The following is a 13,478-nucleotide window of genomic DNA, read 5'->3' on the forward strand; positions in this document are numbered from 1 at the left end:
AGTTCACTATTTCACCCTAATAATAATAATACATTCAATAGCACTTTATATTACACTCTTTTACCTAGATTATTTATCTTACCCTTACAACAGTCCTGTGAATTAGGAAAGGCCAAGATGATCTTTAATTAATAGATAAGAAGGCTAATGACTTACAAATAGTCAAAATCAGCAAGTGGCTAATTTCTTCTATTTCAAGTCCAGTGATACTGTTGTTATAGTAGGCTGCCTTCCATTTTTGAACATCTCTAACTGTTAGAAAGTTCCTTCTAATTATAAGATGAACTCCCTATTACTCCCTCCTACTTTATATGTGTCTAATTACCTAACCGATTAATTACAACTTTGACAAATATTTATTGAGTATTCTGTAGCTAGCAATCATATCATCACTGGGGTTGGACAGGTGAACAAAATAGATATCACACAACTCTGTGTGGCACTAACATCTAAAGACACTGTTGGATTCTTGTACATATTAGCTATCAATGCCATGGACATCTCTGCTGAGAGAGAGAGAGAGAGAGAGAGGGAGAGAGAGAGAAGGTGAGGAGGAGGGGAAAGGAAAGGGGAGGTATGGAAAGGGGAAGAGATTTGAGTGAAATAATAGTTTATTGGATTTATGTTCATGTTTTTCCATTTTCACCTAGAAGATCTATTTATCTTTTAGATCTCTAATATTTCTTTAAGGAAACATCTTTTTTTACTCCTAGTCTAGACCACATTCTCCTATGATACTCTGTCCTTGCCTTTGCAGGACATCACAGGTTGAAAACAGACATTTACGTGACCACTTCCGCATCCTTTGTTGAATGTAAGCTCCATGGGGACGGGAGCTGTTGGCTCACCACTGTCTCTCCAGCCTCAAGCCTAGTACATAGGAGACACCCCATAAATGTTAAATGAATACATATATGGAAGATCAAGAATACCCAATAAACATGGGTTAAGTAAAAATATACATGTAGGATCAAGAACTTTGATTACTATTTAATCAAAAAGATCAAATAAGTATTAAAGGTATAAGTATTAAGTTGTTCAGAATAAATACACAGGTTGGGGTTATTAATAAACTAATAGCAATAAAGAACTTTACAGACTCTAAAACCTACCACATCAGAAATTTTGGAGCCAGATTTCCTATTAATCCTAGCCCTGCCATTTGTTAGCTGGGTGACTTTGAAAAGTTCCCACAGTTGTGAAATAAGACTAATAATATACCTGTCTCAGGGGTTGTTGCAAAGCTAGAATGAGTTAATGACTGTAAAGTATTGTAGCACTGGGGCTGGCAGGTGCTGTGGTAGATAAGGGTGTTGAACTCCCATATAGTCAACTGTGGTTTGAGTCCTGGATCTGATGGCTTGCTTTCTCACTTTCTCTCTCTCTCACTTTCTCTCTCTTGCTCTGTCCCTCTCTGATCAAATTAAAATAAACAAATAAGGTTAAATAAAATAATTCTTTAAAAAAGTATTGTAGCATCTAGTAAACACTTAATAAATGCTTGCGAGGTTTCTCTATTTCTAAAACTCAACTTGTTACTTCCCTCTCCAAATTAGCTACTTCTCTGAGTTCCTCTATTAATAATAACACAATCTTCCCCATCATTCTCATAATAATCTCTTAATAGTTTCTCCCCACCAGCCCATCTATTTAATCAGATGTAAGAACTTAGTGTATTACTGCTGCACTGTTCCTTGCAACTATCTTCACTCAATGCCCACTGCTTCTGAACTAGATCTTTGATATCTGCTCTCTCAATTATTTTTGTAGTTCTTGATTGGTCTTCCTGCTTCCCATCTCTGCAGGAAGGAATCCACTCCAGCTTCTCTGTCTCTCTCTGTCACCCTGGTGAGTACATGTGCCCCATAGCAAAAAAATTCTCCTTAAAAAAAAAAAAAAAGAATAAAATGGAATAAACAACATTAAACAAAAGAACACAAGTAAAGCCCTTGGCACAGGCCCTGGCACCAGGTATTTAGAAATGTTAGCTATTACTAATTTCACAGAATCCCAACTACTAATAGGGATTTTTAAAATAAAATTCCTTTGTTCCTTGCCACTCAAGGTATGATCCTCAGACCAGTATCCTCAGTATCGCCAGGGTGGTTGTTAAGAATGCAGAATCTGGGACCAGCAGATGGCATAATGGTTCTGTCAATGGACTCCCAGACTGAGGAATCTGGGCACACACACACACACACACATGGGCCCAGCATGAGTTTCAAGCCTCTGAGTCTAGGACTCAAACAGTGGTTGATCATGTGGGAGTCCAACCCCACACCACCTGCTGACCCCAGAATCTATAATTTAACAAGATGCCCAGAGATGCTTGCGCACATGAAAGTCTAGTCAGGTCTACTCTCCACAAGACACTTGATTTAGTTTATTCCTAGTCTTCACCAAGACTGTAAACCTTACTCCCTAATGTAGGAACTAACTCCACAAGGCAGCTTATTCAAATTTCAAATTATTTTATCTATGAGAAAGTTCTTCTTATATTGACCTAAATTTCACCATTCTATAGTTCCCAGTTCTACCTTTTGGGCCCATACAAGACATGTCAAATTCTCTTCCTTATGGTAGTGAACAGGGGATGAGGAAAGGGATGATGGGGGCCATCAGGGGCCCCATCAAGGAAATGTCACTCTTTCTCTTTTTTAAAGAGGTCTTAGGGCTCAAGCTACCTCACCACAATATAGTTCCACCCAAAAGGCAAGGAGAGGTGGGCTCTTGGAGAGCTATGTGTATGTAGCTCAAGCAACAAACAAATAGGGCTTCCTGCTCTGAGCTCTGCTGCTTTCTCTGGGAAGTCATCTCACTGCTACTTCTCATGTCATGTACAATATCCTTTAGGGAAAAGCAATCCCAGAGACTGAGCCCATGCTGGCCAGGAAGCTACAGGTCAGTCAGCAGCTTATGTTGAGGTTATAATAGTGTTTTTCTGTCTGTCTTTGATCTGTTAGAGTATGTGTCTATTTCTCCAATGAGACCTCAAGCTTTTTGAAGGTAAGAAATTGTGTGCCTGATACACAGGACACACTCAATAATATTTGCTGGATTAATCTGAATTGAGGTAAGGCAATTCTCAGGAATTCATACTATTTTCTAACAAAAATAGGCTAAAAAGGATGAATTCAGATTTTTCTAATTTGGGAGTTTTTTGTTTGTTTGTTTTTAGAGATTTTTGCTATAGGGTGCATGTACTTGCCAGAGAGACAGAGAGACAGAAAGTGAGAAATCACCTCCTAGGGGATGACCCTGCCACGGTCCCTTCTCTGTTCTCCTCTCGGGATCTTGGGCATGCACGCATATGTGCCCTGCATGAGTTTTAAGCCACCAGGTCCAGGGCTCAAACCATGTTTGACTACATGGGTGTCTAGTGACATAACTATTACATCATCTGCTGGTTCCTAATTTGGGAGATCTTTTGAGACTTAAAATGAACTCCTTTGGCCAAACACTATTTGCCACATGCCAGATACTTTTAAGTGCTAAATAAATTATAAAGCTGCGTAAGAGTCTCCTTGCCCTTAGATTTTCATCTGGGCACCGGTGTATATCCAAAATGCCTAGAATGAGCTTCAGTAAATATCAGACTGATTTGAACAGAATGATGAAATACCTAGCACCACAGTAAACTGTGACATGGGAAAATTTTTACAATACAGTAAATGAACAAAAAAAGAACAGATTGCGAGACAGTACATAAATCATGTAAAGGAGAAAAAAAATGTATGTTTCTTTGCATATTGAAAAACTAAAGGAGGACTAGCCTGTGGCATGGTGTTAAGGTGACTGGATCCCACATGTCTGACTGCTCTGTTTGAGTCCTGACTCGGTGGCTTGAAAAACACGCTGGGCACACATATATGTGTGTGCTCAAAATCCCAAATGGAGAAATGGAGGAGAAGGGATTGCAGGGTGATCAGCCCCCAGAAATGGGGTGCTTTCTTACTCTTTCTCTCTCTCTCCCTTTGTCTCTCTGTAGTGAGTGCATGCACCCTCTAGCAAATTAAACAAACAAACAAAAAAACTAAATGAAAATAAATAAATCTAAAAATAAACCAAGACATTAGCAACAATTAAAAAAATAAATAAATAGAAGACTTTCTCTGCCCTTAAGAAACCCACAGTCTAGTTGGCAAAGGAAGACATAAAAAAAATTCCTTACTCAACAGCCAGCTCTCCCTGGAAGTGAGTAAGATAAACAACATTCAAGATAGCAACAATAAAAGTTTTCTGAATTTTTTTCTTTACAAAGTACACATTAGCTTATTCAATCTCTACAAGAAACCTGCAAGTAAACATCCTAGCCTATATTCTGAATGTTTATGTCCCCCTAAATTTCGTGTGTTGAAACCTAACTCCCAATGGGATAGGGGCCTTTAGGGAAGTGATTAAATCATATTGAGAGATGCTTCATGAATGCAATTAGTGCCCTCTGGGAGAGCCCAGAGGGAGTTTTTTTTTGCCTCTTTTGCCATGTGAGGTTACAGTAAAAAGGCACCACTTAAGAAGCAGAGAGCAAGCCCTCACCAGACACCAAATCTGCAATGTTTTCTTGACTTCTCTACTTCCAGAACTATGGGCAATTAATTTCTGTTGTTCATAAATTATCCAATCTAGAATATTTATTTATAGCAGCTAGAATGGGCTAAGACATTATCCCTATGAGAAATGAGAAAACAGAGATTCAGAGAGGGTAAGGAACCTACCCAAGTTTGTACAACTAGGAAAAGTGATATGGTAAAAATCTGAACCCAGATTATAATCTCCAAATCCTGTAATGCCCCTCCTTTCTTTAAAAAACAAACAAACAAACAAAAAAACCCGACTACATTGTCCTGCCAAGTTTTTTTTTTTTTTTGGAGAGATTTTTACTGTAGGGCACGTGCGCTCGCCAGACAGACAGAGAGAGACATTGAGACAGAAAGCGAGAAATCACCCCCTAGGGGGGATGGTCACGCCGCAATCCCTTCTCCTCCATTCTCCTCTCAGGATCTTGGGCACGCACACACACGCGCCTGGCGTGAGATTTAAGCCACCGGGTCCGGGACACGAACCGCGGTCGACTACGTGGGAGTCCAGCGACATAGCCATTACGCTAACTGCTGGTTCCCTGTCCTGCCAAGTTTTACACTTCATTTTTCTCGCAATGTGACTGCCGGCTTTGTTTGATGCCAAAAAAAGGCAACCAGGTACTGGTAACCATTTAGAAAGAGCACAGGAGCTCTGGAAGGACAGGTGGTGGAGTGTGAGTCAAGATCCAGTCACTTGTCTGGTCCTGCTGTGTGACTGTTTCATTGTTTTCTACCGCTGGTCCCTCCTTCTGCCTCCTCGGTGTTAAGAGTTCATGTTTCATAAGACCAGGAAAAGTACAGGTAGAGGAAAAAGGAGTCATTTTCTCACCTGGCAGGAAACCTCAGTAGGCAAAAGAAAGTCAGGGGTAACATTCTTTTCTTTTTCTTTTTCTTTTTTTTAATTTGCTATAGGGAGCATGTGCTTACTGAAGGCTAGAGGGAGGAGTGAGAAAGCACTCCCTAGGGTGGCCAACCTGCAATCCCTTATCTTCCATTCTTTTGGGATTTTGGGTATGCGCACACAAGTTCCCAGGACACTACCCAAGCTGCTGGGCTTAGGACTTGAATCATGCAGTCAGCCATGTGGGATCCAGCAGCCTTGACCACCATGCCACTGGCTGGCCAGGAACATTCTTTTTAGTGTAGTCATTTGCCTCGTGGTAGTCAAATACCCAAGATTCCCTCTGCCATCTGCTTCAAAACTACATCCCCAGTCTGATTTTCCCTTTTACTATCTGGGAAATTGATTTTACTCTGAGGTTAAGTTATACTATCAGACCATAAGATATTACATAGAATCCATTCTTTTTTCCTGAAAAATATTTTGAATTTCTCGAAAGCACAGCATATGCTCTCAGCAATCACCCTGCAGACAGAGACTGTGAACCAAAGTGCATTCATCCCTTCTCTTTCAGGTTCAGTTCAGGACATACAGTTATCAAGTGTAAAAGCCTGTGCTCCTCCAATTTTTCTCTTCTACTGAGATCATGTATGTGGCTTAACACATGCATAATACAACACCACTCTTTTTACTTTTTAATTTGCTAGAGGGTGTGTGTGCTTCCCAGAGAGAGAGAGAGAGAGAGGGAGAAAGGGAAAGTGAGAAACTATCTGTCCCCATCAGTGGTGGTCACATCACAATCTCTTGTTCTCCATTTGTCACTACTGCTGGGATTTGGGGCACACATACACATGCACCCCGCATGTTTCTCAAGCCACTAATTCTAGCACTTAAACTGTCCAACTGGTCGTATAGGATCCAGCGACCTTCACCATACTATGGCTGATCCCATAAATTTGTATTTACCCTAAAGCGTGCTAAGGTGTTCCCCTGCATTCCATTACTATTCTGTAAGAGCTATTCTGCATTGATCTGCAATGATTTTCTTTTTTTTTTTTTTATTTTGCCCATGTCTAGATGCTATCTCTTTGTGAAATCATTCATGGCCAATACCACCACCTTTCTTCACTCCCTAAAATGTAGTAGTAATTGGGACTTCCCCCACACTGAATTTGCCCCTTTTAAGGACCTCAACATTAACTGCCACAATTTAGTTCACTATATCATAATCATATATTACTTCCTGGTAGACTATCTGCTCCCTGGCTGCAGAATTCATGCCTGCCCATCTTCACATCTCTAGAGACTGATTCAGTGCCTGGCACATAATAGGCCCTCAATATTTATTTAATGAATAAATATTAATTCCATGTTAACATTCTGTTTGGAAGTCTTCCTATTCATTTGAAATTAACTGCAGCCAGATATCAACTGATTGGTAACCCATCAGCAGCATTTCCATTACTCCAGGGATGTGGTATTTAAAAAGCAATGGTTAGATAAACTGGGGACCTACAAACTTTCGAAAATCACAGCTGTGGGAAACTCCCTATTCACTGCAGGGAAGGAGTGTGGTCTGAAAGAAACCATTTCCTACCCCACCTCACCACCTAGTTTTTCGTGAGAGGACATAGAAAAAAAGAAGAGGAATAAAAAAAGGGAGTAGGAAAAAAAAAATCATGTTCATGCAAACCACCAATACTGCCCAGATTCTTAATACTTTCCTTGGAAGCAAGACTGGTTAAACTTTAAGACATGGTCTAGCGAGATCTACCCATGCACCACATCACACCTGGCTTTTAAAATAGACCTGGAATCAAAACCCAGGTCTGCCATGTGGCTTCCAACTGCAGAATAGCAGCATCTTATTAGTGCATGCCACCAAAACTGGGCAAAGACTGGTTCAGACCTCATTTTCCTTTTATGAGTTCCTCTCTGTGGTTTAAGAATAGAATAGTTTGGAGTTAATTCACTAATGTCAATGACCCAACTGATAGTCCACAATCACCCCATATGATCAATAGAACTTATTCGGAAGTCAAGATGCATGGGAGCCCATATTCAAATGAAAATGAATATCCACAATGCACACTATTTCCTAGGCAGCACTTTCTCTACCATCTTCTGATATTTTTGCATATTCAAACCCCCTCACAATTGCAAATCACAAAGAAAATGCTGTGAGGTCCAGAAATGAGAGAAGAGGGCTTATTTTTCTTGTGGGTTGTAACCACAGCACCTACAATAACTTGCTCTGCACAGGCTGGCAGAAATGAGGTCAGGAACCAGAGCTACCTGTGGTGGGGGAGGGAGGAGGCCCAAAAACATACTGTAAATAACTTAGCCCATTGCGAGTGTTCAGTAAATAGCTTAATTACTTAATGTCATTTTCCTTCTTTGAGCCTCTCTGAGGTGTTCAAGGAGATAGTCACCAAACATCCTGACTTCTAAAACTACCACTCATTTCTTCATGCTACTGAGTTTGATTTTGGACTATTCAGGGTTCTCAAGGGGAAGGCACAGGCATGTGTCTAATTAGAGGGAATCTCTGCCATCATCACTCCAAGGGGAAATGTACGTGGATCCAGTGCCTATCCCAGATCCAGTCTGGCTACACCACAAGCTTAATTTTCTATAATCCTCATCGCCACCATGGAGTAGTTGTGGTTATCCCCATTTTACAGATGGGGAAACTGAAGGTCAGGGAAATGAAATGCATCACTCGATAGCATATACTTACTAAATTTGGGGCCCCAGATTAAAATCTGAGGGTACTAGATTCCAAAGTACATGTTATTTCCACTGTGTTAAACAGCCTCTTTCCCGAGCAAGTGTCCACATACATGGGCAGCAGGCTGAGCTGGGATAATCACAGGGCACGGAGCAAAGGGGATGCAGAGAGGACTGGCACCACCCTTCCAGTTACCACTCTGTTTTCTCTTCACCGACCTGCCAAATCTCTCCAGATTGCAACTGCCTGGTACCCACATATCCTGGCCTCTTAGCTGTCTATTTTTATTTATTTATTGATTGATTTTTAAGAGAGATTTTTGCTATAGGGTTCCTGTGCTTGCTGGAGAGACAGAGAGATGAGATAGAAAACGAGAAATTAGCACCCAAGGGGAATGGCCACACCACTATCCCTTCTCCTTCATTATCCTCTCAGGATTTTGGACATGCATGCACATATGCCCAGTGCGAGTTTTAAGCTGCTGGATCTGGGACTTGAATTGCAGTCAACCACAAGGGAGTCCAGCAATGTAACCATTACGTCATTAGCTGGTACCTTAACTGTTTATTAATTTTGACTTAAAAAATAAAACAAAAACGGGGCCAGACAGGAGTGTAGTAGTAAAAAGCAATGCTCTGCGAGGCAATCTCACATGGGAGGTTCCTAGTTCAAGTATAGAATCTCTACTCCCTGAGCACACCGTGCACATGGTTGTCCATAATACAGAGCTGGCTACAGCCTAGGGGTGGATCATGGCATTAAGACTGTTGGGAGGTGTTATCTCTCTCTCACACTCTGTTTCTCTTGATCATGGAAGAAAAATACTTAAAAATTAAAAAAAAAAATTTAAGGTTAAGAATAATGGGCCTGGCAGGTGGTGTGGTGGGTAAGTATACTGGACTCCCATATGGCTAACTATGGTTTGAGTCCCAGACCTTGTGGCTTGCTTTCTTTCTCTCTCTGTCCCTTTCTGGTCAAATTAAAAAATAAATGAATAAATAAGCAATAAAGTTAAATAAAATACTTCAAAAAATAGTTTAAGAATAAAACAAAGATGTAGGCCTCATCTTTGAGGTGGGTCCTTTTCTTAAACCACAGCTGTCAGACCTGGACCAGCTTTTTCCCTCTTTGTTTCTTTTCTGCTCTAATTTGTGCTCAAAACCAGATCTTTCTAAAATGCAAGCCTGGTCATCATGCTTCCTGGGGAAAAGCTCTGTGGATCCCCATCATTCTCAAGATAAACTCCACCTGCCTTACCTACGCATGGGTTTCTCCATGTCCTGTGTAACCCTTACCTATAAAACCAACCACATCTCCTGTCACTTTATTTTCTAGTCATTTCTTTCGTAAAACTTATGACACCAATATTTTCTTTCTTTTTTTTTTTTGTTTTTGAGACATTTTTGCTATAGAGTGTGTGTGCTCACCAGAGAGACAGAGAGAGACAGACAGACAGCGAGAAATCACCCCCCCGCCCAGGGGGATAGCCACACCACAATCCTTTCTCCTCCATTTTGGAGGGAATTTTGGGCATGCACACACATGTACCCGGTGTGAGTCTCGAGCTGCTAGGTCTGGGAATCAAACCATAATTAACCATGTGGAAGTCCAGCAACATAACCTATTATGCCATCTGCTGGTCCCACGACAGCAATATTTTCAGTGGCTATGGCAAATATTTAAGTGCCTGGATTCTCGTTCTTTCTGTTTTAGTGAGACAGCCTCTGCATTGATCAAGGACCAGCTCTTGTGATCTGTTCTGAGAAGTCCCACCCCCACCCCTCACATGTAGTCTCTGGACACTTTGTACCTGTTTCCCATGTCTCCACTGTAGAACTCAACACCTTGTATCAGACAGTTTGCATGTCTTTCTACTCCAGGGATGTATACTGTCCTCTCTGTAAACCTAGCGGGTGACATGCAGCACAGTGCCTTTCTTAGTGAACATTTGTTGATTAACTAGACTCAACACCCAAGTTCATAGATACATAGTAATGTACTGGTTTTATTTAGAGAAAGTCAAAGCTGCCTCCAGGTTTCACTTTTGGTCTTTTGAAAATGAACTGAACTCTATACTTTCTAGTTTTTAGTGTTTAATTGTCTTAGGAAGAGCTGAATGGTTTTGGAATTGACCTGACGAGCTTTAGTTCAGAGGTTGACTTTGAACCGATTTCATTCATTCCAGTCATGTTGAAGTAATAGGCTTGTGCTTTACATGTGTTATTTACTTTGGGTGCCCTGGTATGCCATTTGAGAGCCCTCTAGAGTCTAGCAGGTGACATGGAGGTTAAGGAGACTGGATCCTACATGGCTGACTTTGAAGTCTGAGTTCCAGACCTGGTGGCTTGAAAATTACTCTGGGTAGAACCAGCAGATGGTATAATGGTTACATCACTGGACTCCCATGTATCAAACATGGTTCAAGTCTCGGACCTGGTGGTTTAAAACTCATGTTGGGTCCATGTGCATGCGTGCCCAAAATCCTAAGGAGAGAATGGAGGAGAAGGGATTGTGGCATGGCTATCTCCTCTGGGGGTGATTTTGTGCTTTCTGTCTCTGTCTCTCTGGTGAGAGCAGGCGCCCTATAGCAAAAAATCTCTCTTAAAAGAAAGAAAGAAAGAAAGAAAATTACACTGGGGACATGTGTGTGCATGTCCAAAGTTCCGAGAGGAGACTGAAGGAGAAGGGATCATGGTATGGCAGTCTTGCCCCTTTCCCCCAGGGGGGATGAGTTTTCACTCCCTCCTCCACCCTGTCTGTCTCTGGTGAGCACACATGCTATAGCAAACTAAAAAAAAAAAAAAAGAAAGAAAGAAAGAAAAAGAAAAGCAAGAGAGAGAGAAAAAAAAAGCCCCTTAAATCCTTATCTTTGAGATTGCTTTTGTTTTTTTGTTGCTATTAATGGCTTTCTTGGAAGTCTCTGGTAGCCCCTATGAAAAGCAGCAAGTTTTGGGACCAGCAGTTAGCATAATGGCTATGTTGCTGGACTCCCATGTAGTTGACCGCAGTTCACGTCCCGGACCAGGTGGCTTAAACTCATGCCGGGTGCGTGTGCGTGCATGCCCAAGATCCCGAGAGGAGAATGGAGGAGAAGGGATTGCGGCATGGCCATCCCCGCTGAGGGTGATTTCTTGCTTTCTGTCTCTCTGTCTCTCTCTGTCTGTCTGGCGAGCACACGCGCCCTATAGCAAAAACCTCTCAAAAAAAAAAATGGAGAAGGGACTGCAGTGTGACCACACAAAAAAAAAAAAGAAAAGAAAAGCAGCAAGTTTCTCCTCCAGGACTAAGTCAGGTTGTATTTGGAATGCCAAGGGCACACACTAGTGTTTGATTCTTTGCCCTCATGTAAAGTATAAAATGATGAACCAGCCCAGCCTCTTACAGCATCCAGAACTCTGGTTTGAGTCCTGGACCTGGTGGCTTAAACTCATGCTGGGCGTGTGTGCATGCATGCCCAAAATCCAGAGAGGAGAATGGAGGAGAAGGGATTGTGGTGTGGCCATTATCCCTGGGAGGTGATTTTTCACTTTCTGTCTGTCTCTGTGTGTCTCCCCAGCAAGCACAAGTGCCATATAGCAAAAATCTCTGTTAAAAGGGGGCGGGGGCGGGTTAAGATAATCTACTTTGGAAGCCTGAAGCAGCTAGTCCAGCTGTCACCAGAGCCCCAGCCAACCGTTAGATTTTCATATATCACATTTGTTGACAATGATCACTTAATAGACTAGGTATCCTCCTTCCTAGAAGCTCATGACAACAAGTTGCAGATGCATGTTTCATTGTTGAAACTAGGTTAAACTTAGCAGATTTAAGAAGAGTTGCAGTTGTTTTCTAATTTTCTGGTGTGTGTGTGCTAGCCAAGGCCAGAAACCACCTTCCAGGAAAGGAGAGGAAAGGCATACAGGATCACTGGGTTTTCACACGGTGGTGCCTACCTGTGATCATGCTCAGTGCTGACAGGCAGGCTAAGGCTTGGATATCAAGGTTCAGGCTCTGCAAATTTAAGGAAAAGTCTTTAATGGAGTCGAGCCACTCCCCAAATCCACGAAGGCACTGAAGTCGGTGCAGGACAAGTCCATTGCAGAACACAAACTTATCTTCAGCAGTGCTCGACCTGAGGGTGGGGAGGAGAGATGCATTAAACCAGCCTGTCCAGTCTGTCCCACACACTAGCATCCTGACACACAGGCACCAGACAAGCATGCATTAGTGTTCAGACCACAGCATGGTGCTAGGAAGCATGCCTGGACACCCGTGATGGACATCACTGTGTTTCTGGGGATAAATATCAATAGCAACACTTGTCTGTGCTAATAATGCCTTTGGTGAAGATCAGCCCAGTGGAAGATGGGAATGGTGGACATCCACTGTCTTATTTCTAGAATCAATTACTGGCTTGTTCCAGGACAGGATGTGGGAGCCGGCACCCATGAACTGCAGAGGTGGAGGAGCCAGTGTACTGTCTCTGCAATGGATATGGGGCTGCTCCCTTCAAGGCTCCTGAGTCAGGGCTTGTCCCTCGTTTTCTGAAAAGTAGAAAACTGATAAGGCCTGAAGCTAGACACTACAATTTCATTGTACAAACTCTAAAAACAGTCTCTTTAAGTGCGTGAAGTCAATCACAAACTAAAAACTGGCCCAAATAAAATGAGTCTTTGATTTTTATTGCCTTCCCTCTGCCTTTCACGGTGAGACTCAGAGGGCTATTTCTCAATCTTCCCTGATAGTTTATATTATGTTCATCATCATCTCATTCTTTTCTCTCATGAAAGGTGACCTGGAACTTCTAATTGGACATCCCTGTTCAGTGGTGTGGCTTTGGGCATTCCTTTAATCTCTCTGGACTTTCTTTTCCTAGTTATAAAATAGGAATTCTAATTTTATTTAATTCCCTTAACACCTTTAGGAATACCTCCTAAGATTGTTGAGAGAATTAGATAAAAGAAAGGATTTGAAACCCCACACACAGCTCCTAATACACAGGAGGATTCAACAAGTATTAGATGGAACTAATTCTGAATTCTCTGTGGTGCTACTTTCCTCTTAGCTTTTCTTTAAATTTTAAATCTCTTGCCACATATTTATCTATCCTGGTCTACAGCATTTACAATGCCTTTAACTGTGCTTCTTGGATGAATGGCATTATTCATTCTTTCACTCAGCACCAGTATGTGCCTTTCCTGGAGTCAGCACTGGAGGAAACCCAGTAAACAGGACCCATCATACCTGCTTGCTTGGAGCTTATCACATACTTTATCCTTTACTGTGTGTCTAATAGATCAGGAGTCCCCACCCCCCAGGCTGCTGCCATGCAGTAGGGGGATTGGAG

At 41.9% G+C, this 13,478-nt stretch overlaps 1 protein-coding gene across 6 annotated transcripts in view; it reads right to left on the minus strand.

Moving 5' to 3' along the window:
• NR4A3 (nuclear receptor subfamily 4 group A member 3) overlaps nucleotides 1-13,478 on the minus strand; it is a 45,842-nt gene that overhangs the window by 5,601 nt on the left and 26,763 nt on the right. For 4 of the 6 annotated variants that reach the window (XM_027766927.1, XM_027766928.1, XM_006165049.3 and 1 more), the window contains one exon: nucleotides 12,085-12,263. The exons of 1 other annotated variant lie outside the window; for it this stretch is intronic. In XM_027766927.1, coding sequence (XP_027622728.1) covers nucleotides 12,085-12,263 — 179 coding nt within the window. The remainder of the gene's footprint in view (nucleotides 1-12,084; nucleotides 12,264-13,478) is intronic. One more of the 6 variants, XR_003547283.1, reaches the window with a different exon arrangement.

Source organism: Tupaia chinensis, unplaced genomic scaffold (genome assembly GCF_000334495.1).
Source record: "Tupaia chinensis unplaced genomic scaffold, TupChi_1.0 Scaffold143795_1, whole genome shotgun sequence".
NCBI classification, from domain to species: domain Eukaryota; kingdom Metazoa; phylum Chordata; class Mammalia; order Scandentia; family Tupaiidae; genus Tupaia; species Tupaia belangeri.